The sequence below is a fragment of the Sceloporus occidentalis genome, unplaced genomic scaffold (assembly GCF_023333645.1).
Source record: "Sceloporus occidentalis isolate IW3139 unplaced genomic scaffold, rSceOcc1.0.p SCAF_41, whole genome shotgun sequence".
Classification (NCBI taxonomy): domain Eukaryota; kingdom Metazoa; phylum Chordata; class Lepidosauria; order Squamata; family Phrynosomatidae; genus Sceloporus; species Sceloporus occidentalis.
Genome location: NW_028317021.1, coordinates 2,638,166 through 2,663,705, shown reverse-complemented (window position 1 = coordinate 2,663,705; position 25,540 = coordinate 2,638,166). Strand labels below are relative to the sequence as shown.

The window sequence follows — 25,540 nt, the reverse complement described above, 5'->3', positions numbered from 1 at the left end:
AAAACTGCAAATAAGAAATACACCATGTTTTTACATGAGAGGACACCTCTCTAGGAATTTCTAGGTCCTCCAGTGCAACTCTGTGGTCAACATCCGACAGACACTGACCATAGAACTGCACTGGAGGAGCTACAAAGACCTAGTAGTATTCTCTCTAGGAATCTCTAGGTCTTTCAGTGCGACCTTTAGTTAAGGTTGACCATAGAGTTGCACTGGAGGACCTAGACATTCCTAGAGAGAGCATATTAATCAAATCCGTGAATAATCAAATCCACAAATATCAAAGCCACAAATATGGAGGGATGAGTGTATATATATTGCTAGGAGGCGGTGGAGATTATTAAAGTCATCTGGAGAACAGATGAAGTAAATATTAGGAAACTGAGGCAGCTCCGTTAGAGTGGCTGTTGGTGTCACAGAGATGGATTAAAAGATACAGAGGCTAGATAAAAGGTTCTGTGGGAACTAAAACGATATGGAAATGTTTCTAACATCAAGTGAAAGAAACTGTTAAACTTTTCATAACTTTTGAAGCCATTTATACACCGCATCAAGCATGAATGACATCCTACCAGAAAGATACTGTGTTCAACCTTGCTTTTAAATAAAATTCATTCCTTTGTTTCGACAAGTAGTTACCTGAAGTGCACTTATTGATAACATCATCCACACTACCAAACATAATTACAACGCTACTGAAAGGAAAAAGACCTTCTATTATTTAGGACACTTCAGCTAGTGAGATAGTAGTAGTGTTCGTCACATAATTGGTGGTAGCTGGTGAGGTAGCACATAGTGTAAAAGGGGTTTACGAGATTTGGCAGTGACACGTTGTCATCCTCATCGCAGTCGGTAAAATGAATGCCGAGCTTGTTGGGGGCAATTGGCTTACAGATTGTAAGCCACTTAGAGAGTGCCGAGTTCACAGATAAGCGGTATAGAAATGTACATGCTCTTGCTATTGCTCATTGGCAAACCTCCTGCGAATAAATCTTGCCAAGAAAACCCCATCACAGGCTTGCCTTAGGGTTGCCATAAGTTGGAAACAAAACGACTTGAAGGCATGCAGCAACAAATGAATTTATAATTAAAATTCACACAATAACTATAAGCTACCCATCTGGGTTACTAGTACAAAAATATAAATATGAAATATGCAGCTTGAAACTATAAAAGTTCATCAGAGGTGTTTATCTTTTTTCTAGCTGAAAAGTAGTACATCCTTTGTGACTGTTCGTTTGTTTGCATTTAAAATGTTTGGATTGGGCAGGGCTGCAGGGTTGCCATAATTCTCTACTATAAACCAGGACAAAATGTAGGACATAATTTAGACCAAAATGCAGGACAATTGTAGGATAAAATTTAGCCAAAAATGTAGGAAATTTTCCTTAAATGTCCTACATTTTTGGTTAAATTTTATCCTACAATTGTCCCGCATTTGGGTCTAAATTATGTCCTACATTTTGTCCCGGTTTATAGTAGAGAATTATGGCAACCCTAGGCAGGGGTCCCAATGCAACAAATTAATTTTTTAACAAAAAACGGGAGAGAAGGACAGGATGGCACATACCTGATTGTCTTCTTTTCTTAGTTTTGAGGGGGAAAATTCATGATATTATGAACCATAACATTCCCTTCATGTTTGGGACTGCAACCCCCATAAGATGTAGGCAGTGAGCACAGTGATAAGGGATTTCTGGGGATTGTTTCCTCCTTTTCCTCCTCCTGGAATTCTAAATTTTGACATTTCTATTTAAAACATTAACAGTTTTGGTAATGAAAAAGGTCTGCCTTTACAGAGGCATGTTTGTGCACGAGTCACTGGGAAAATCAGTTTCTCCTTACCTCTCTCTCACTCTGTTAATTTCAGTATGGAGCACTGCTAATGTGAATTGCAGGACCGTGAGAACTAGAGGGTGTGTTTGTGTGAATTTTGGTCATATCGGTCCTTATTGCATGTGTTTTGTTTGCAGGCTGCCACAGCATGACCTTTCGCTGATCCTGTTTGGAAGAAGCACACCTTCCTGATCAGTTACCCATGTGCATTCTTTTCTTTAAGTTTGACCCTCGACCTGTTTCCAAAAATGCATACAGGTAATGTTCACCTCTGGTTGTACTCTTTTATCTCAATGATTGTTGCTGCTGCTGTTGGGGTATGAAAAAGCATTTGTGCAATTGCTCACTGTGCTGTCAGTGTGGTTCTGTTTGTGACCTTAATCTAGCCTCCCATTTCTCTCCTAAATGGAAAACTAATGCTGTTCAGAGGGCACCAGTTTCTATTTTTGGTGTCTGGGGTGAGAGAGAATGGAATCAGCACTTGAAAAGTTACTTTTTAAAAGTAATTTGTTCCTGCTGCTCTAGTATATAGAAGGGACATTGTTACCTGTTACACTGTTTAAAGCGGGTCCACATTCATGTCTACACCATTTAATTATATGGGGTGTGATGATCTGCAGATGATTGAATTGGCGGATCCAAAGCCCACAGATCCAAAAGGCCAACTGTACAGTGGACCCTTGTTATACACTGGGGTTTGGTTCCAAGATCCCCTGTGTATAACAAAATCCGCGTATGCTCAAGTCCCATTCAATATAATGACAAAATGAAATGGTGTCCCTTATAAAAAATGGAAAATCAAGGTTTGATATTTGAAATTTATACTTTTTTTGAACATTTTCAAACCGTGTATGCTTGAATCTGTATATAAAAAATCCATGTATAAGAAGGGCCAACTGTATTTGAGCAGGTCTGAAAGAGGCATTTTGATGTTAGAATAATATATCATATAATATTGTATTTAGTGTTAATCATTTTTATGCTTGCATGCACACAGAGAACTGCATTTATAGATTAGGCATTTGTTTGTTTGTTTTTTTAATTTTTTTCAGCTTTTCTTAAATCCAGTACATAAATTCCAAAGTTTCTCTCCTTAAAACTGTTTTGGGTTTCTCTCCTTAAAACAGTTTTCTTCCTAAACTTTGCTCTCTCGTTGCCTGGCTGCACTCTTTTGACCAGACTCTGATATTTTTCTGCCGTATTTGTCCCAATTTTCATCTCTGAAGGATTGGAGGATATAGCTGAGCATCACTTTACCCTGATATGCATCACTTTACCCTTGCTTACACTGAATCTCATTTGCTCTTTTCCTGCCTGTTCTTCCAGATTAGAAGGAATCTTTTGGAGTTCTTTGTTATGTTTTTGTTAGAAACAATTTAGTTTGTTAGCAAACATGGTCCCCTGACTAGTCATCCCAGATAGTTTATGAACATGTTAGAAAGCATGTGAATTTGAAGGCTTTCATGGCCAACACCCATAGTTTTTTGTGGGTTTTGTGGGTTTTTCAGGCTGTGTGGCCATGTTCTAGAAGATTACACGCGCGCGCGCACACACACACACTCTGTGTGAAGTTAGCAGATCTGTGAAGGACTCTGCTCCTTGCATCCCTTCATTGCTGGAATTGATAATTTATTCTCACTCTCTGCTTCCACTTTAATCTGTTTTTGATCCATCAGAGGACTTATTTTATGCCTAGGCTGCTATGTTTGCTGAGGAGTCTTTGGATTTTATCAAAAGCCTTTTGGAAGTCCAAGTAGAAATCCAGATTGGTCCAAAGAAGCATGAGCTGGTCTGGGTTTCCTGGTTGTTGTTGCTTCCATGTTCACATATTCCATTCTTTTCGGAGACTGTTTATAATGATTTCTTGGATCTGCTGTATGGCTCCTCTCCTCTCAGGTCTCTAGTTTGGAAGGATGTTTTTAAAACATCAGGAGATTTAGGTTTTCCTCAAATAGATCAGCAATGTAATAAACGCCTTCCTGTTTCCAGGTTCTATCAGGGAGGAACTGACCATCTCTTGGAAAATTTGGGTGTAAGAAGAAGGATTTCAAGGGAGAAGGATCAGGAGCAATGACTTGCCTCCATTTATTCCAAATTGTGAGAGAATTAGGAAGAAAGGGATTGATAATTGCCTTAAGTTTGTGTTTTGTGGTCTGATTATGAAGGAAGAAAGCTGCTGTTGAATTTAGTTTGCCAATTTCCAAGCTAGCTCATTTCGTGGAGTCATCATCTTTGATCAGTTGTACAGTTTGGCTTAAATGGAAGGCATGGATGATTTTATCTTTAATAACAATTTCCACTAATAACTTGGAGCAGACACAAGCCTGTAGTTTCCAAGACCTCCCCTGGATCCCTTTTTAAACTGCAGTGTTGCATTGGTCATTTTCTGGTCCTTTGGCGCTGAGGCTGATCTTAGGGACGTGTCTTACATTTACTTAAAATATCAGCATCCTTTAGAACTCTCAGGCGAACTCTAATCCATCTGGACTTGATGGTTTCCTGACTTCTGATTTGTCACTGAGGTCTGTAACTTCCATTCTTGTTACTGATGTTTACGTTAGGTGTGTTTTGTATTTAAAAAATTAAGGCCCCATACAGACAGGCCAAGATAAAGCTGCTTCGGATCACTTTGGAGGTATGCTGTTTAAATGATGCATGTGTCCTAAGAGTCCGGAAGCCGCGCCAAAGCCTTGTGACCCGAAGCAGCTTTATTTTGGCTTGTCTGTATGGGGCCTAAAATAAAAAAAAGATCTGGGTCACAGTCGAGTTGAGGGGTGTGTAGCAGGTAAGTCCAGCCCTTTAGGGTCCTGCAGGACCCCCACAATCCCTTGGCACTTCACCACCCCTGCTTTACACACTTGTGAAAGGAGATATCCCTCTATGATGGTGGTTCCTCCTTTATCCACAACACAACGCGGCACAATTCCTTGCTGCCAAACAACAGACAAAATGGTCACCAGCACTGAAAGGATTGTTGGCCTCCATCTAGCTATGTTTTCCATTAAAACCAAGCTCAGAGGTTTTTGACATTAACATAGAACCCCCCTTATACACCGCTTCCCTCCCCAGATATCTCTGAAGCGTGGCTTTTCCACTCGGATGCTTAGGCCTCTTTGATTGGCTGTCATGTTTTATTGTATTCTCATGACCCATTTCCACTCGGTCTCCAATTGAAAACATTTTCACTTTCATCCCCTGGAGAGAAATTGGACACTTCCCATCTCCTGTCAGCTTTCCCCTAGAGTTCAATTTAAAAGCTACTCTATCACCTTCTTCAGTTTTGTGCCAGCAGTCAGATCCTGTTTTGGATCAAGCGGAGCTTGTCCCTTTTGTGCAGCCTGGCTTGTGCCAGAACATTTCCCAGTTCCTAACAAATTTAAGCCCTCCTCCCCACGCCATACCATCTTCTCATCCACAAATGGAGATTCCTTAGCATTACCTGTCGAAACTGGCTGTGCACATATGAAAAGAGGCAGCTTTTTGCGGTGAAGAACACTCACTAGGAGAATAAGGCAGCTGTACAAAGCTTCCCGTCTGATGCTAATTGCTATAGAAACAGTCAGTGATGCTACAGAGAATTAAGTCATGCTTCTATTATTGCCAGGATGGATGAATAAATATATCCCTTTTTACAACAGTTTGCAGTCAGTAGCAGGGTACTGAACTGCCATAGTAGCCCCAAAAAAGAGCAAATTATATAGATTTCTATGAGGTTTTTTTGGGCTATGTGGCCATGTTCTAGAAGAGTTTATTCCTGACATTTTGCCAACATCTGTGGCTGGCATCTTCAGAGAATGAAGATGCCTGCCACAGATGCTGGTGAAATGCCAGGAATAAACTCTTTTAGAACATGGCCACATAGCCCAAAATAGTGTTAAGATCCCACATATTCCCTAGTAGCCTCAATTTCTGCGTCAACCAAGGAGACTCATTTTCTGTGTAGACAAGAGATGGGCGACTTGCAGAGGTTATAGGACTGCAACTCCCATCATTTCTTACCATTGCCTATGCTGTTTTGAGCTTAAAAGTGATTGGAAAGGCTGCTTGTGAGATTAGACAACACTGGGCTAACAAAGCCTGGAATTTCTATAGCTATATAAAGTTGTTGCATGGTACAGTGTAATTTTTTAGGCTTCGTGCAAAATCAGTTCAGGCCAGGGTTAGGCCCTGCACTTTAACTTCCCTCCGTATTTGGCAGCTCAGGTGAGCATGGTATGTAACATCTAGAAATTTTAAGATCTGCAAACAAAGGATTATTGGTGGTTCCACCAACACATATGGCTCTATCAAGGCTGCAAGCTTTTCAGGATCTGGCTCTGCATTAGGGAAACATTCCTCCTTTGTGCCTGTGGCTGGCGGAGGATCTTATCCATTTTCCTAAAGGAAATAAAGAAGCTGGTAGCATGAGCTTTCATAGACTTCAGTCTACTTTCTCAGATGCATATAAATGATTATGTGCATCTGAGGAAGTAAAGTGAAGTCCAAGAAAGCTCATGCTGCTAACTTCTTTGTTTCAGGTAGTTTCAAGGGTGCTACAAGATTTCTCTACATACTGATTCTACAGACTAACACAGCTGTATCTTAGAATTTTCATAAAGGGTTTGAAGACCTTCCTCTTTGATTTGCCAGATTAAGTTGCTGCGTGTACCTAAAGTGGCTGAAATGGGTAATGCCTGATGAGGATTTTGTTTTTAGCAAATTAGTATATTATTTTAGCATTTTATAGTGTTGTATTTTATCATTCGTTTTTGATTGTATATGTTCTGATGTACTGCCCTTTGCTGAAAAGGGCATTATAAATAAACATCATCGTCTAAATACAGAATTGTGCATTAGGGAAAAATCAAACGACAAATTTTAAAAATTCCAACCAGGAGAGATAATCAGACATCTCTGAGAAATCTACCATTTGCATCTCAGCTGAATAGAGTATGAAATATTGTGCTTATGGAGAAACTGTCCTAATCCATTAGAGCTTTGAAAGGACTGGAATGAGGAGACAGCTTCACCAAATGACAGTTTCCTTTTCTTAGCAACATTAGCAGAGACAGACAGAAGCATAATGCACCAGATCAGCTTGATGATATTTGCAAAGGCTTACTGAGATCAGACTGAGGCTGTCATGATACTGTTTATGTGATAACTGACTGCTCCTTTTCAGGGGTGAAGTACTTAAAAGTTGAGGAAAGTTTTTTTGTGGGGTGTTCTGGAAGAGTTTATTCCTGACATTTCACCAGCAGCTGTGGCTGGCAACTTCAGAGAATGCTGGAATGGAAGAGAGTGGGGTGTATATATACTGTTGGTTGAGAGGGAGCGATTTACATGTTAATCTCTGTGTTGGTCTGTTGTTGAGAGTGTTGGTGAGCTTTTCCATTCAACAGCCAACACAGAGATTAACTTGTAAATCGCTTCCTCTCAGCCAACATTGTATATACCCCACTCTCTTCCCCCTACAGCTACAGATCAACCCTACTTCCTGTGCCATGTTGAATTCTGGCATGAAAAATTCCAGTAATAGATAGCCATCTGAGATCTGGATTCTAGCTCTCATTGAGCCATAAAACTCCAGATGAGTTTAGAGTAGCCACTTTCACTCTTAGTCTGCCCTACCTCACAGAGTTGTTGTGTGAATAAAACTTGGGAGGAGGGAAGCCTGCCTTGAACTCCTTGAACGAAAAGCAGGATGTAACAAAAATTAGGATGTAAGTGTAAATCAATAAAACAAAATACCAAAAAGACATGTAAAGTCAAAGGCTTTCATGGCCGGCATCCATAGTTTTTTGTGGGTTTTTTGGGCTATGTGGCCATGTTCCAGAAAAGTTTCTTCCTGACGTTTCGCTAGCATCTACCAAAAAGACACCTCACATCCAGTTTGGCCCCAGACTTAACAGTCCACCTTCAAAGCAGTGATCTGGGGAAGTCATATGGCCCAGTCTATGATTGGAATTTTTATCATATGTTTCTGTGTGTTTGTCACCATTCTTTGGTCATATTTTTATTGCAGTAACCCTGACATTTCCTCCAGGGCAAAATAGCTGTTTTATGTATTTGCTTATAAATAAACTTAACGTGGAAAAAAAGCTACTCTGGGTTGACCAATATTTATCAGAAATATGTGATCCAGAGAGGACATGAGAATCGTAAAATTTGTAAGAAGACATTTTAAAAGAATAGAAATATGGGAAAGGGTGCAAGAAAACACTGCTATAAATAAGAGAGAGAGAGAGAGAAACCTACAGTCAAAAATAGAATTTACGGATCAGAAGGAACATTGTCAAGGCGTTAGTCAATATATTAAAAGGCAAGGAAGAGACAACTAAGAAACAGAATAATAGTATAATTCACCTAACTTTCTTAGATTTGGACCAATCTGATTACCTAAAACAACCATCTCTTAATATATTCCTTTATCAGACTTTAAAATGTTGTACGTCCCCTTGGACCCTGTGCTTGGAGAAAGGCAAGAAAATAGACAGACAGACAGACAGACAGATATTATCAGTGCATTGGTATTTACTGGCTCTAAAACCTGAGCTACGGTAAATCGCTGTTATCTGTCAAAATGAGGACTATGGGGACTAGATTCCCATTTTTCTGCTGCTTGTTGCAAAATCTGTCTGTACCAGGAAATACATTGTTGCACCATTGCAAAATCAAGTTGGACTGGTGTGGATATGTACAGACTCCACAAATGCTACATGTTACGTGACGTCTTAAGTTTTCAGGTCCACACATCTACCTGTGTCAAAGCTTGGAAAAGTTCCATTTTTGGACTAGAACTCTCCCTTAGCCAGCATGACTGTGGCTATTCTAGCTGCAAGATTCTGGGTGTTAAAGTTCAGAAAAATAACTTTCCAAGCTTTATGTCTCTCTCTGTGTGCACTTGCACCGGCACTACTGATAACATGCCTCTTTTGACCTGCTCAAGGGCTATCAACCATGGAGGCTCCAGATGCTGTTGGATTTCAGCTCCTAGAAGCCCCAGCCAACATAGCCAAAGGTCAAAGATTCTGTGAGTTTTGAAGACTTACAATATCTGGGGCCTCCCTGATTGAGAACCAGTATTCTAGAGATGAAGCCTCTGAAGACCTTGAGTTGAATCCTTCCTTGGGAAAGAAAAATTATAGCTGAGTGGTAGAGCACCTGTTTTGCATCCAGAGTGATCAGTTCCTGACATCTAGGGCCATAGGTGTGGGTGGCAGGAACCCTCTCAGAAATCCTATAGCATTGAGGCCAGGCCACCTAAACTGGGGGGAGCAACCTAGAACTCCATTTTGCCAGCTGCCACAACACGCCTGCAGGTGTCCCACTTCTGTGGACCATGTCCCTGAAATTGTTGCCCAAATGGAATTGTTGCTTCCTTTTACAATGGATAGGAAAAATGCAGTCACCCCTCCTTTCTCGTGGACTTGATGTCCGCAGTCTAGAATATTCACGGAGGGGCAACCTTGGTCATTTTCAGTGGGGCACACTCCCGCAGCACACATCTTGTGAGCACATGCCTCATTAAAGCCTATGGGGCTTGAATATAGGGGAGTCTCCGTTTTTTTTGGGGGGGGGGGTTTCCATAATAACAATAATAATAATTTATTTCTATTTCCCGCCTCTCCCTACGGATTGAGATGGGATTACAACAATCAGCATATTACAACAATAAAAACGGAATGGATCCCCCGTGAAAACGGAGGGCCAACTGTACATTTGTCCTAAGATCTACTGGGCTCTGTGGCATGCAAGGTCCCTCTGGCATTCTCTTGCACTATCAAGACACTACAGTTGCCTTCAATTTTCAGCAGCAATTTTCAGCAGCCCCTGTGGCCCCTAAATGTTCCCTCACCATATGATGACATTCTTTGGAGGTCCTTAAGCAGAGGCTGGATGGCCATCTGTCGGGGATGCTTTGATTGAGATTTCCTGCATGGCAGGGGGTTGGACTGGATGGCCCTTGTGGTCTCTTCCAACTCTATGAGTCTACTCTTCCTCAGGTACATAGTGCTGATCTAGATTCATTTGCCATCTAACACTATATATAATAGCTCTAGTCTCAGCAGTCCTTACTAACTCAATGATAGCAAGGAAAAAACAGGCAGAGCAGCTTGCTGGGGCCAGAAGCAGAACTCAAGAAGATTATTTATTTGAACTACAACTTCCAAAATGCCCCAGCTGTGCTTGGTTGAAGGATACAGAGAGATGTATTGTGGTCTAAAAGGGCACTTCTCTCAGCTCTGGCCAGAAGAAAATGGGAAATGTCATTTGTTAGTGGAGCACAGTTGAAATGTATGGTAAGTGGTAGCTGGAACCTGCCTTGTACCTAGGGTTCAGGTATCCAATAATTCTATGTGTGAAAAGACACTGTTTCTCTAATATCCAACTTGTAGGCTTTCTGCTGGCAACTGGTTGACCTTGTGGTCAGTGCTGGACCAGGTAGGCTTTCAATCTGATCCAGCAGTTCTTACACAGTGAACGGAGAATTTACAATGTATGCTCTTCATGTTCTTTATCAATATATCGTATTTCTGTGCGCGTGTGTGTCTATGCATGTGTTCAGAAATGTTCGTGAATCTCATTTTTGTAATGCAAATTGCTACTTTTTGTAAATACAGGTTTCAGATTTCAGAGCCATAATCTTGTAATCTTTTTATGGAACTGAATTATATCCCAGGAAATTGCTTCAATGGAAATGATTTCTCATGTTTCCATTCCTCTGCCCCCACATTAAGAAGTTATATAAATCTTCACAGAGTTGAGGTTATGTAGCTATTTTTAGAGTTCTGGATAATTTATTTGGAGGCCATAACTGCTACTGCTGCTCTCTGATACAGCTGCTTTAAAAGGAGGTAAAATATTTTAATTAACAGCATGAGTTTAAGTGTTGCAGGTCCTCCTTTCATTCCTCTTCCCCCAACGGGGAGCTTTGGTTTCTGACTTTCATTGAATTTACTAGGCATTTAGCTCCAGCTTCATTTTTTGGACTACAACTCCCAGACCCCCCCCCCCCCAGCCAGCATGGCCACTAGCTCTGTGGTAGAGATACTGGGATCTGTGGTCCCCAAGAGTAACTTATTCATACTCTATTCATGCCACAGTGCAAACAAAATAGCCAGTTTGGATGACGTGAATGAGATTCCAGCTTGTGTATAGCCTCCTCCTTCCTGCTCCATCTCACTCATTTGCTTCTTAGATTTAGGCCTGTTACAGACAGCCAAAATAAAGCTGCTTCGAGTCACAGTGGAGGTATGGTATTTCAATGATGCATGCGTCCTAAGAGTCCAGAAGCCACACCAAAGCCACGCTCCAGTCCTTAGGGCTGGAGCGTGGCTTTGGTGCGACTTCTGGACTCTTAGGATGCATGCATCATTGAAACACCATACCTCCACTGTGACTCGAAGCAGCTTTATTTTGGCTGTCTGTAACAGGCCTTAGTAAACTACAAGGGGATGCTGAAAAGTTCTGTGCCAACCAAGAGGGGAATGGCCTAGAGCCATGAAACTTACATGCTATTCCACATACTTCACCTGAAGTTCAAAGCACTTGTCAAATAATTTCTTAAGTTTCTTTGACCCTTCCAAAAAAAATTCAGATGGCTGGTCACTGAACTAAGAGAAGGTTAAGAGGTGATATGATAGCCCTGTTTAAATATTTGAAGGGATGTCATATTGAGGAGGGAACAAGCTTGTTTTCTGCTGCTCCAGAGAACAGGACCCGGAACAATGGATGCAAGTTCCAGGAAAGGAGATTCCACCTCAACATTAGGAGGAACTTCCTGACAGTAAGGGCTGTTCGACAGTGGAACACACTTCCTTGGATATTAGTGGAGTATCCCTCCTTGGAAGTCTTTAAACAGAGGCTGGATGGCCATCTGTCAGGGATGGTTTGCTGGAGAGTTCCTGCATGGCAGGGGGTTGGACTGGATGGCCCTTGTGGTCTCTTCCTACTTTACGATTCTATGATTCTAACTACTGCTCTCCTGCTGCTATCATCTCTGAGTTATTCAAAAAATTCCTTCCTTTCAAACTCTTTTTAAGGTTTAGAAACGGGAAATAGTCAGATGGAGCAAGATCTGGTGAGCCGGGTGGATGTCTATGCATTCAAACCCCAAATTCTTCAAAACATCCATAGTTTTGCCAGCCCTGTGAACAGGTGCATTGTTTTGCAAAAAGAAGGCACCTTTTGGCAACTTTTTCCACCGTTTTTCCTTCAGTGCCTCCCTTAATTGAGACAGCAGGTTAGAGCTGGGAAGATAAGTCAATCATCAAACTACTTTCCTTTGTCCAAAAACTGGTTGTCATGACCTTTTCTGATGACTATTGGGTCTTGAATTTCTTTGGCCATGGAGAAGTCAAGTTCTGCCACTATAAGGACTGTTGTTTGATCTCTGGATCATTGTGATGTAACCATATTTTGTGAACAGTGATGAGTCATTCTAAAAGATTATCACTAGATCACTTAAAATAAATAATAATAATAATACAATTTTATTTATAGCCCGCTTCTCTGTCAATGACAATTGAGGCAATTTACAAATTAAAAATTGTATATACAGTGAGCCCTTGTTATCCGCTGGGGTTCGGTTCTAGGACTCCCCATGGATAACAAAATCCGTGGATGATCAAGTCCCGTTCAATCCAATGGTGCCTCTTATATAAAATGGAAAATCAAGGTTTGCTATTTGGAATGTTTGCTTTTTCTGAATATTTTCAAGCCGTGGATGCTTAAATCCATGGATAAAACATCCGTGGATAAGGAGGGCTGACTGTAATCCCATGTCCCAATATTCCACCCTCCCCTAAAACATCAATTAAACAATTAATGATTTAAAATCATACATTAAAATAACAGATCAAGCAAATAGACTACAGTGAATTTGAGGGATGGTAAGTTCAGACTGAAATTATTCCACATCCTTGTGGACCGCCCGAAATCTTTTGGCGGGCAACATGCAGCCCCCAGGTTGTATGTTGGGCTAACCCAGGAATGGGAAATAGACAGCCCTGCAAATGTTGCTGGACTGCACTTCCATCACTCTTCAGCATTGGCTATGTGGCCTAGAGCTGATGGAAGTTGTAGTCCAAGATCAGTGGGAGTGCCAGACATTCTGTTACCTCTGCACTAACCAATATACCAACATTTGGGACATAATGATGAATGTGGATATTTTAATGTGTTGTGAACCACTTTGATTGTCTTGTCACGGAAAAGTGGGATAAAAATAAACATTTTATTATTATTTATTATATACTACATTGGCTTTCCCTCAGGGCGCCATTCTGTCCCCCATGCTGTTTAACATTTACATGAAGCTGCTGGGTGAGATCATCCGGAGACATGGGGCGGGGTGTTATCAGTATGCTGATGACACCCAAATTTATTTCTCTATGTCTCGGGCTGTTTCAGTGACCAAGGCAGGCATCTCCTCCCTGAATGACTGCCTGAAGTCGGTAATGGATTGGATGAGGGAAAATAGACTTAAGCTGAATCCAAATAAAATGGAGGTACTCGCGATAGGTAACCCCAATCTGGGTATGGAGATAAGTTTGCCAGTTCTAGATGAGGTCACACTGCCCCTGAAAGACTGCGTCCGCAAGTTGGACATGCTCCTGGATTCGTTCCTTCAACTGTCTTCTCAGATTGATGCGACAGCCAGGAGTGCCTGTTATCAGCTTCGGCTGATATGCCAGTTGCATCCCTACCTGGAGCAGCGGGACCTAGAAATGGTCATACATGCTCTAGTAACCTCTCATCTTGATTACTGCAATGCGCTCTACATGGGGCAATCTTTGTGCCACGTCCGGAAGCTCCAATTAATACAAAACATGGCAGCCAGACTGGTCACCGGAAAATCCAAGTTTGACCATATTACACCTATTTTAAAATCATTACATTGGCTGCCTATTAGCTTCTGGGCACAGTACAAGTTGTTGGTTATCACCTATAAAGCCCTACATGGCCTGGGTCCAGTCTGCTTGAAGGAACACCTCCTCCCATACAATCCTCCCGCATACTCTGATCCTCTGGGAAAACCCTTTTACAATCTAGAAAGACCAGACTGGCGGTGACCTCCTGGAGGTCCTTCTCTGTCACCACTCCAAAAACTTGGAATGACCTGCCAGAAGAGATTCACCAGTTATCCTCACTCAAGGCTTTTAAAAAGGCGACAAAAACCTTTCTCTTCCGGCAGGCCTTCCCCGATTGATAATATCCAGAACCAACTGAAACCCCTCCTTTTATTATTTTTCTTATTTGTGGTTTGTTTAGTAATTTTGTCATATTATATATTTTCAACCATGTTTTATTGTTTAATTTTATACTTGGGAGGGAGGGTTGGGCCAGGGTCCTGTGGGGCTTGTTGTTTTTGTTGTTGTATATTATATAAACTCTCCTGTTACCCGCCTCGATCCTCAAAATGGAAGAGGCGGGATATAAATAAATATTTATTATTATTATTATTATTATTATTATTATTATTATTATTATTATTTCCAATCTCACGGGTTTGACTGGATAGTAATGGTATGTGAATAGCTCAACGGTGTACCTGTTTCTATGGAATAACCTCTGCTTCCATAGAAAGGTCAGCTCAGATTTCAAGATACATTTATACACATTACAATAGTTTGGTATTTGGCAACACTTAAGCTGCGTTTCCCAAATAAAGGCAATATCATAGTTTAACTTTCTGTTCTTATTTGTTAAGTCTCCACGTTCTTCCTTCTCTACATTAAACAGATTTGACACACACAAGTTGTGTCAAAGCAGTGCATTCTTTCGTTGATGCGTTTGGAGGGAGTATGGATAAAAATAATCAAACACATAACAATGTAGAGCCTTGTTAGAGCAGGGAGCCAGGGTCCCTGAAAGACCTTGTATGCTTACTGTGCTGAGTAGAAAGGAAACAACAATGGTGCGAAGCTATTTGAAAGCCAGCAAGCCTGTCAGTTGTCGGAGCAATGATGCTATGGTGATCAGCAATTTGGATTTGCTCTAGATGGGCATCACCCCTTTCACAGATTTGATTTAAAGCCTATAGAAGTGATGGATAATATGTCGAACAATATGTGTGTGTAGGAAGGGGGTTAAAGGCAATGTGGCATTTTTAAAAACAGCAGTGTGTATAATCTTGAAAATACTTCTGTGTTTTAGGCAGTGAGCCATACTTTACTTGTTCACTTTTTTAAGGTGATGCATTTTTCACATGTAAAAAGTCCCAGGTTCAATCCCTGCTTAACTCTAAGTAGGACTAGAATAATCTCTACATAACTCTGGGCAGCCACTGCCAATCAATCTTCAACTTTTCAGAGCAGAGACCCACCTTTTGCCCAGACTTGTATTTGGGAGATGCACAGATTGGAAGTGATCAATATACATTCCCATCCACACACACAAAAAGGAGACATAAAAAAGCAAACCTTGATTTGACCATCTTATAGAATCATAGAGTTGGAAGAGACGACAAAGGCCATCCAGTCCAACCCCATTCTGCCATGCAGAAACTCCCAATCAAAGCATCCCCGACAGATGGCCATCCAGCCTCTGCTTAAAGACCTCCAAGGAAAGAGACTCCACTACACTCTGAGGAAGGAATGTGTTCCACTGTTGAACAGCTCTCACTGTCATGATGGTCCTCCTAATGTTGAGATGGAATCTCGTTTCCTGTAGCTTGCATCCATTGTTCCGGGTTCTGTTCTCTGGAGCAGCATAAAACAAGCTTGCTCCATAAATATGACATCCCTTCAAATATTTAAACAAGGCTATCATGTCACCTCTTAACTGTCTCTTCTCAAGACTAAACATACCCAGCTTCTTAAGTCTCTCCTCATAAGGCATGGTTTGTAGACCCTTCACCATTCTAGTCGCCCTCCTTTGGACACGCTCCAGTTTCTCCACATCCTTTTTGAATTGTGGTCCCCAGAACTGGACACAATATTCTAGGTGAGGCCTGACCAAAGCAGAATAGAGTGGCACTATTACTTCCCTTGATCTAGACATTATACTTCTATTGATACTTATATAAGGGACACCATTTTACTATACCACTGTATATAATGGGACTTGAGTATCCATGGATTTTGGTATCCACAAGAGGTCCTGGACCCAAACTCCAGCAGACACCAAGGGCCCACTGCATACAAAATAAATCATCCAGATAAAATTTAAAAAATACAATACAGTGGTACCCCGGGATACGAAAGCACCGCCTTACGAAATTCCCGGGATACGAAAAAATCCCAAAGAAAAAAACTGTTCCGGGTTACATTTTTTTTTTCGGCTTACGAAAAAAAATTTGGTGCTTTTCGGCGCGATTTCACACGGAATCGCGGCTTTCGCTTTTAGCGCCTATGGGCTATTCGGCTAGCGAAAGTTTCCGGGTTACGAAAGCGGCGGCGGAACGAATTAATTTCGTAACCCGGGGTACCACTGTATAATATAAAATAAAACCGGGACGGGGGCTCCATTTGCTAGCAGTGACTGGATGTGTTATGATCTTCATGTCAGTACTTGAGCAACTACAAGCTCATCTCTGAAATGGTTATTGAAAACTTGCTCTGTCATCAGGGCTCTATTGCTCCTTCTTTTCCAGATAGGATGAATTATGCTGATAGTTAAGAGAGATCCCTGCTAACAAGAAGAAGGCATATTTCTCTATATTTAGAAGACCTTGATGGTGCTGACTAACTGTTAATACTGAGCAATATATTACGCATTTATGTGATGCTGGACACTTTTCTTTATATAAGCTGCCTCAGTGTATGTTGCATAGGATTTCTGGTGGATTGAAACCCCCAACACTCCTTTAAAGCAATAATCACAGTGGAAACTTCTCATAATTTTTGTATTTTTTACTGAAAGGGGTTGTTTATGGCTTTCTAAACTTTTCAGAGCTGGTCCATCAATATTAGTGAGAAACTGGCCACATCTTCCAGCGGGTATTCGAACAAACGGCAAAAAAAATACGCAAAGTGTCCTTCTTGGCTTCAAAAGCTGAGCGAAACTTGGAGCTCAAAGGCCAGAGAGTGAAAATATGATCGATCGTGTGTTTGTGTGAGGTTTTCTGTCCATATTGACTGCTCTTCTGCTATCCTCCTCCTAGGTTTTCGAAATCAGAAAACTGCCTTTCTTTATGGCTCAGGAAAAAACAACTCTCCTTTCTGTCTCTAAGGCATCTAAACATATGCAGCTGCGTATTGGATTGCCACATGAACCAGACTTATTTTCATTCTTTCCCCACACTCCTCTTTTCCTTTAAACAGATCAAACTAAAGGGAAAAGAAGAAACTTGAAAGTCCTCCTTTTTTACAAGAAGTGCTAACTTAAGGCTGAAGTTATATGCCTGCCTGGAAATTTGAGTCTCTTAACCCCCTCACATCCTTGAAATTGTTGACTGGCTTTGGGGAATCAAGAAGCCACATGATGGATCTTTGTAAATCCTCTGCCCTCTTGAACTCCAATGCTGTAGAAAGGGTGGATGGGATGTGTGGAAAACATTCCCATTCGTGCGCTGTATCTAGAAATTCAACATGGCTAAAATCTCTTCTTGATTATCCTTGTAGTTAAATTGTGTAAAAGCTCAGTATCTATTGGAGATGCATATGTTAATGGTCTTATTTCTTTTTCAGTTTCATTCCGTGTAGGTAACTACCCTTCTGCCAAGGCAATTTATAGTTTAAGACAAGGGAAATTATCAAACGGGAGCAAACTCCCGTCCTTAAAGTGTACTAATAGTGCAATTGGGGGGAAGATCATCATACACCCGTGCGCTTATCCCATTCTTCTTCCATCCATAAAGAGTAATGGAGCCCTCATTGGGTATTAACAGGAGTTCCTAAATACCCTATGATGGTTCCATTACTCTTTCTGGATGGGAGAAGAATGGGATAAGCGCATGGGTGTATGATGATCTTCAAGCTTGTTTTCTGCTGCTCCAGAGAACAGGACCCGGAGCAATGGATGCAAGTTACAGGAAAAGAGATTCCACCTCAACATTAGGAGGAACCTCCTGACAGTAAGGGCTGTTCGACAGTGGAACACACTCCTTCCTCGGAGTGTAGTGGAGTCTATTGTTTCTTTTTCAAATGAGTCCCTTGAGACCACCAAACTCATACTTTAAATGCTGGAACAAGTTAGTGGACTACCTAGTTTTTAATGGGAAACACCCACACTTCTCAAAAGTGGTCAAGCATTCTAAAACTGGATATGGAGGGTTGTCACTTCCCAAACTTGATCCTTACTTTGAAGCTTCTCAGCTAAGTCAGATCACCCAGTAGATTAGCAGAAATAGTCTGACCAATTGGGTAGACATTGAAGTTAACACTGCATCCCCTGCTACCTTTGATTAGGGTTTTATTTTAATCTATATATAAATTCACTAGTGAGGAAGAGTCTATTTAACCATCATTTTAGTAGAAGTACATAATTGTTTAAGATAGTCTTCATACTCATTCAGAGATGTTGTTTCCTTAGAAAGTAAGTGTACACGTAGGCGGGATACAAACGGGCAGGGGAAGACGTCTTGGAGGTGTATTCTGCTGAATACGGAGCCTCCAGACCGCCCACCCCGGGGGCGTGGCTCAGGAGATGGGGTTTCCACATGGGGGGCAGTGAAGACGCCTCACCTGGGGCCGTTTCTGACCCGCAGTTTCCAAACCGCCACCTCGGAGGACGCTGCAAAGAGAGAGGCAGCTTCCTCAAGGGCGGCCAAAAACGGGCCTTTTTTTTTTCCTTTGCCGGCTGGCGGATGCGCAGCTGCGCAGCTGCAGCACTAAGCAGCGGCGGCAGAAAGCCTATGGGCACATTTAAAGTGCCCAAGCCCCTTTAAAACTTTTTTCCCCGCTCTGCCCAAGAACAATGGTGGTCTCCTGCTAGCTGGTGATCAGCTGGTGTTGGCATCCTTGCCCGCTTGCACTTTGCCAGTGTCACCAGCATCATGGATGCCTCCTCTCCTTTGGTCCCCGCGCTCCTGCTGAATCTGCAATGCGCAGCCACAGCTGTCGCCGCTGCCACCGCTGTCCCCCTGCCATCCCCCATCACCTCCCTTGTACATATGTAAATATTTACAGTTTTAGGGGTTTTTATTGTTAGGTGAAAATGGCACAGGAATGTGTGTAGGGGCTCACTTTAAAGTCCAAACTTTCCAAGCAGCGCATGCATACATGTTGCTCTAGGGTTAGGGTTAGGGTTAGGGTTAGGGTTAGGGTTACGAGTCTTAAAATGCGCTGCAGCTGTGCTGCAGCTTCCACACCTGCATGGCAGCTGACGCTGCAATTAAAGCCTGACTGCAAACTGCGCATGTTCCAGGACCCCGACTCATTATGCGACACAGCAGACACGGAGCTTTTAAATAGGCAACTTAAATTAGCGGCGTAGCAATTCTGGCGTACCGGTGCAGCAGCTTACAGACGGAGCTGCGCAGCTGCGCATCAAACGGAAAAGAAGCGGAGAAAAGCAGCACCTTTTTAATGCCACCTCTTCTCGCTTGGGGCGTGCGGGGGGCGTGTTCATGGCGGCATTCAGGTAAGGGCCGTCTGAAGGCTCTACCTTCATGACGTCACGAATACACCCCTTTTTGCCCGTCTGTATCCCGCCTAAGTCATTCTGAACTTTTTTGGATCAATTTTCGGTGCAGGTATACCTCAGTTAACAAAGTAGGTGTGTTCCTGGGCATTACTTTTTTAATTTTAGTACTAGAGACAGAATAACATGAAAACAATAGGGATAGATTCCTATGCCACAAAAAAGAGCAGTTCAACATGTTTCAGCAAACCTGTTATTCAAAACTAACAATATGAACATGCAAAATGAAAGAACCAGGCCATGTAAGTCATGCATAAGTAAGCAGAAACATTTTTAACCTCCTAGAGATGACTATAAAGTTTCTTCCAAAATGTATTTAAGGATAATTATTTTCTTTCATCACTCTCCATTTTTTTTATGGTTTCCTTTTTGATGGCCATACTTAAAGATCTCTGCTATTTTAATGTGCTGGATGGGCTCTGGTGAGGAAAGCTTATCTGCTTTCCTCTTTTGTCTTGCTGTTCACACATGCTCCGTAAGAGATTCTGGAGGCAGCTGCTCTTTGCATTCCCTGTTCTAGGCAGTAGGCTCGGCTATAGTGGAATCCCATTCTTTCCCAGCTCAGACTTTATTGCATGGTTTATTGCAGACACACTTCTGCAACCTGATATCAAAAGTCTGTGTTACTCCAGCTTTCCTTCACTGCCACCCCAGTACCAATATTGCTTTAAAAAAATCTTTCAGATAGAGTACAAGAAGGCAAAGATAGGGGTTGGACAATCGTAAAAAGACTTTGTAAAAAGGAGCTTCTTGGTCAGAGGCTTTAATAAGTGAGGTATGCCTGTACATCAAAAATGGAGTCCCTTGCATTTATATTGAGAGATGTCCTCCTTGCCTGATCTACTCTGTCTCCTTAACTTCTCTGTTCATTGACCTTTACTGTCTTTGCACTTAGAATCATAGAATCGTAGAGTTGGAAGAGACCACAAGAGCCATCCAGTCCAACCCCCACCATGCAGGAAATCTCAATCAAAGCATCCTCAACAGATGGCCATCCAGCCTCTGATTAAAGACATCCAAGAAGGAGACTCCACCACACTCCAAGAGAGTGTGTTCCACTGTCGGACAGCCCTTACTGTCGGGAAGTTCCTCCTAATGTTGAGGTGGAATCTCTTTTCCTGGAGTTTGCATCCATTGTTCCGAGTCCTGTTCTCTGGAGCAGCAGAAAACAAGCTTGCTCCCTCCTCAATATGACATCCCTTCGAATATTTAAACAGGGCTATCATATCACCTCTTAACCTTCTCTTCTCCATTGAAGCTTCCAAACCAAGCACAAGGGTAGCCCCATGTAGAGTGCATTACAGAAATTGGATCGAGTCGAATCTAGGAGCTCTTAATGGGGGAAAGTAAAACGTGCTTGGATGGGGTGTTCATTTCCTAGTTTCTATATGATATACACTTGAAATCATTACGGTTTAACTCTGTCAGTCCAGAGGGCTTGATGTCTCAAGTTTATTTCACTATGTCATTTCATTTCTATTATGGAATAGCCTGGCTTTATGGATCAGTAACAGTTTCTCTTCAGTCAAGAATCTGTTGCACGATTGGCACATGTTGTGTGCAGGGCTCGTGATACAATTATCCAGAGTGAAATACTTGTCTCGGGAGGAGAAGCTGGAGGGCAGCAGTGGTCATTTCTGCCCAGAATTCTTCTTTCTTGGAACAGAAAGCTATGGGTCCAACAGAGCTTGCACTACACCCTTCCCTTAGCTAGCTGGTTACTCACAGTATGGGTGAAGTCATACTGCCCGCCTTGAAGCCATATACAACTGCAAGTTCAGTCAGCTTTTATATATTGAACCGAGGGGTGGGGATAATCTTTCCCTTTTTCTCAGCAGCAAAATGTTCTGAACTAGCCCTTTCCGAAATGGAAATGTGACTTCCAAAAAAAAATGGCTTGTTGATGTGTACTCCAAAAATGATTATTGTTTGAATTCTGTTGAGCATCCAAATTCTAAAGCAATTGTATTTTCCCATTTTTGCCCTGCAGACTTATCCTAGCAGCCAACAGAGATGAATTTTATCACAGACCTTCAAAATCGGCTGACTTCTGGGACTGCAGCAATGAGATCCTCAGTGGTATGCAACACCTCTCCTTGTTTGTTTGTTTGTTTGTTGTACTGCCAAGTGTGAAATATATAGTCATCCCCCTCTTGTTTTATTTCTGCAACAAACCCGCATGGTAGGCTAAGCTGAGTAAAAAACCATAGGCTAGGTAGCAACCATAATGGTTTGGGATTTGAACCTGGTCTCCCCAGTCTTAGTTCAACACTCAGACAGCATCTGGGTCTACAAGGCATCTTGCAGCATCTTTCATTATTAGCTGTGCTAGGAAGAGCCAATGGGATTTGCAGTCTTAACAACAGCTGGATATTCACTTGTTGCCTGCCCCTGCTTCAGTTATTTCGTTCTGGTTCTCATTTTTCCCATTATGCTTCTGGTTGTCAGTCTACAAAAAGAGTCTATCATGATGAGTGTCTAGAATCTGCAAAGCAGGTCACAATGTACTTTTTTCAGGTGAGCGTCAAAGTTGCCTGGTTTATTATGGATGCCATTTTCTTCTTTATTGCATGTGTTCATGTGCCTTCTTTTTTCTGCTTTTTACAGCTTACACACTGGTGTTTTAATTTCAGCCTTAGTTAAATGTAATAGAAATGGAGTCTCCTCTCCCATAAATGTGGTGTAACAATCCATTTTTCAAGTGTATGGTTTTGGCAGAAAGCAACACTTTAAAAAAAAGTATTTGTGTTTACTTGGCTTTCATCTTTAATCATATAGGCATTGATCGAGGGACTTTACAACAATAAAACAACGTTAGAGGTGAAGGAAAGAGTTTTTAAAGTGTGTCATTCTTTGCCTTTTTCCACTTTGCAATTTGCAGACCAATAACTCCAAGTGGCGCTCTCTCTTGACTGGTTAGCTTCTCCTGCCTGAGAATTTGTTTTAAAAGTTACTCAGCCTCTTGCCCACTTAAGCCTGTCTTCCATCTTTTCTCTGACTAGACAAACGGATGTTCAGTACAAGCCTTGCTATGGCCATAAATAAAAATGAGACATGGGAAGGCAAAGCAGTTTTTAAAACAACAACACTTGACTGTGTGAAGATTTTTCTCTTATGCTTGATGTTGTTGTCATTGGCAGGGAGAATTGTAAGGATAAATCACACACTCTGCACTGCAGCTCCTTTTACAGTCTAATCGTTTCTGATTCTTGATGGATATGCTGAGTGTTCCTCCCTTTCTTCTTTGTGGTCTCTGCTAAGCACACAAATGGGTTATTCTGCGCCTGCGCAGCATTTCCAGATCCTACTGGAATCGCAAGGGAAGACTTTTTGGCGGTAGCTCTGCCCACCTTCTATATAATAATAAGAAGAAGAAGAAGAAGAAGAAAAAGAAGAAGAAGAAGAATAAAGCGGGATTACAGCAGTAAAAACATCTTAAACTACATACATAATTCAAAAACATCAATCAAAGAAATAAAAATAAAAGGGAAAAGGAGAAAGTTGTTACAGTGTTGCTCAGTCATAAGGATCAAGTCATATATTCAGATGTACAAATCAGATTAGAGGAGATCAGTTGGATATGCCCGCCGGAAGAGATCCATCTTCAGTGCCTTTTTGAAGGCTTCCAAGGAAGTGATAAGACGGACCTCTTCCGGTAAATTGTTCCAAAGTCTAGGGGCCATCACAGAAAATGTTCTACAAGAGGTAGTTTTCAACCTGGTTTTGGGGTATTCCAATATTTTTGTGCCAGATGTTCTGAGAGTGCGGGGCGGATTATGTAGGGAGAGGCGTTCCCTTAAGTAACTCGGGCCCAGGCCATGTAGGGCTTTATAGGTAATAACTGACACTTTGTATTGTGCCCGGAAGCTAATCAGCAGCCAATGTAGAGATTTCAACACCAGTGTAATGTGCTCTGATCTCGGTGTCTTGGTAATCAGTCTGGCTGCAGCATTCTGAATCAGTTGGAGCTTCTGAACTTGGTACAAAGGTAGCCTCATGTAGAGCGCATTACAGAAATCTAAACGAGAGGTTACCAGTGTGTGTACTACTGTTTCAAGGTCCCCCTGAGCCAGGTAGGGACACAGTTGGCTTATCAGCCGTAACTGATACCATGCACTCCTGGCTATCGCCTCCACCTGGGATGTCAACTGTAGAGACGAGTCCAGGAGTACTCCCATACTGCGGACTTCATTCTTCAGGGGGAGTGTGACCCCGTCAAGGATGGGTTGGCAGATCTCCCTCCCCCCCGGACCAGGAGCACCTTTCACAAGCACCTCCGTTTTCTCTAGATTCAGCTTGAGATTGTTTTCCCTCATCCAACCCATTATAGCCTCAAGGCAGGCATTCAGAGGAGAGATGCCATCTTTAGTCACTGCAGCAGTCAGAGACATAGAGAAGTGAATTTGGGTGTCATCAGCATATTGATAACACCACGCCCCATGTCTCCAGATAATTTCTCCCAGTGGCTTCATGTAAGTGTTAAAAAGCATGGGGGACAGAATAGCGCCCTGAGGGACGCCAGATGTCAGTTCTCTTTTACGAGAACAACTGTCCCCCAGCATCACCAACTGGAATCTGCCCAAGAGGTAGGAATGGAACCACTAGAGCGCAGTGCCCCCAATACCTAGCTCCCTCAGGCGTTCCACAAGGATACCGTGGTCAATGGTATCGAATGCCACTGAGATGTGCAAGAGCACCAAAAGGGCCACACTTCCCCTGTCGATGCCCAGACAGAGATCATCGACTAGGGCGACCATGGCAGTTTCAACTCCGTATCCCGCCCTAAAGCCAGTTTGAAATGGGTCCAGATAATCAGTTTCATCCAAGACAGCCTGGAGTTGGAAGGCGACTGCCCTCTTGATCACCTTGCCCAAAAATGGTAGTAAAGAGACTGGCCTATAGTTGTTCCTTATCAAGGGATCTAGAGAGGGTTTCTTTAAGAGTGGCTTAACCACTGCATGTTTAAGTACTAATGGAAATTTCCCCTCTCTAAGGGATGCATTTATTATAGTCTGAAGCAGTGATGTTGCAGCATCTCCTCCCTGAACGGTCAGCCAAGATGGGCAGGGGTCGAGGGGGCAAGTCATCCTCCTTATACATCCAAGGAGCTTGTCCACTTCATTGGTACTCACAAGCTCAAAACGATCCAGTCTAACGCAGTCCGCGGCATTACTTTCTCATAGTCTCTGTTTTAATGCCAGCATCCAGATCGACCCTTATCTGGGAGATCTTATCGGCAAAGAAGTCATTTAATGCGTCACAGCAGGCCATTGTTGGTTCTAGTAATATATTCAGGGTCGGAGGCAGTTGGATTAGCTCTCTGACCACCCTGAATAGCTCTGCTGGACGAGACTCTGTGGATGCAATACATGCAGCACAGAACAAGTTCTTTGCTGCATCGATTGCCACTCTGTAGGAAACTAAAAGGTTTCCTAGGAGCGTCTTGTCAGATAAGCGTCGGTGTTTCCATAGGCAGGAGGTCTTCCCGCCCTTTCTCAGTTCCTTTTGTCTGCTGCGTGAGCAGCTTAGGAACCTTACTTAGAATCGCTCCTTCCTTAGCTTTCGCTTTTGTTTCCTGTGTTTGCTCTGACTTCGTTTGACTCTGACTACTCTTTGGATTGTGATTTGGACTTGGTTTTGGACTCTGACTAATGGTAACACTCAGACTTCTTGACAATTCCCTCTCTTCATCCCTGGGCTTTGGTCTAAAGATGTCTGCGCACTCTTTTAAGAAGTGCACCGAATATGGGACAAATATCCTGGCACTCGACGGACACTCTTTGTGCCTCCTCTGCCTGGGCGAGGGCCATGCCCCTGCTTCCTGCCCTCACTGCATGGCCTTCACTCTGCAGGCCAGGAAAAATAGGGAGATGATGTATCTCCCTATTGGACAACATGACTGTGATGTATTACATCAACAAGCAGGGTGGTACCAGGTCGGCCACCCTTCTCGGCCTCACCCTTCAAATTTGGAACTGGTGCATCTGAAAATGGATCATCTTGCAAGCCATACATCTCCCTGGAGAGGAGAGCGAGTTTGCAGACAAGCTGAGCAGGGCTCCAGACTCTTGTCACGAGTGGCAACTGAATCCTCAGGTTGCCTTCCGCCTCTTTTCTCTGTGGGGAACCCCTGACA

At 42.4% G+C, this 25,540-nt stretch overlaps 1 protein-coding gene across 1 annotated transcript in view; it reads left to right on the top strand.

The window, feature by feature from the left end:
- TANGO2 (transport and golgi organization 2 homolog) overlaps positions 1–25,540 on the top strand; it is an 85,444-nt gene that overhangs the window by 7,036 nt on the left and 52,868 nt on the right. Inside the window, exons 2-3 of the mRNA XM_089489831.1 lie at positions 1,974–2,094; positions 21,395–21,483. Coding sequence (XP_089345957.1) covers positions 2,039–2,094; positions 21,395–21,483 — 145 coding nt within the window. The 5' untranslated portion in view covers positions 1,974–2,038. The remainder of the gene's footprint in view (positions 1–1,973; positions 2,095–21,394; positions 21,484–25,540) is intronic.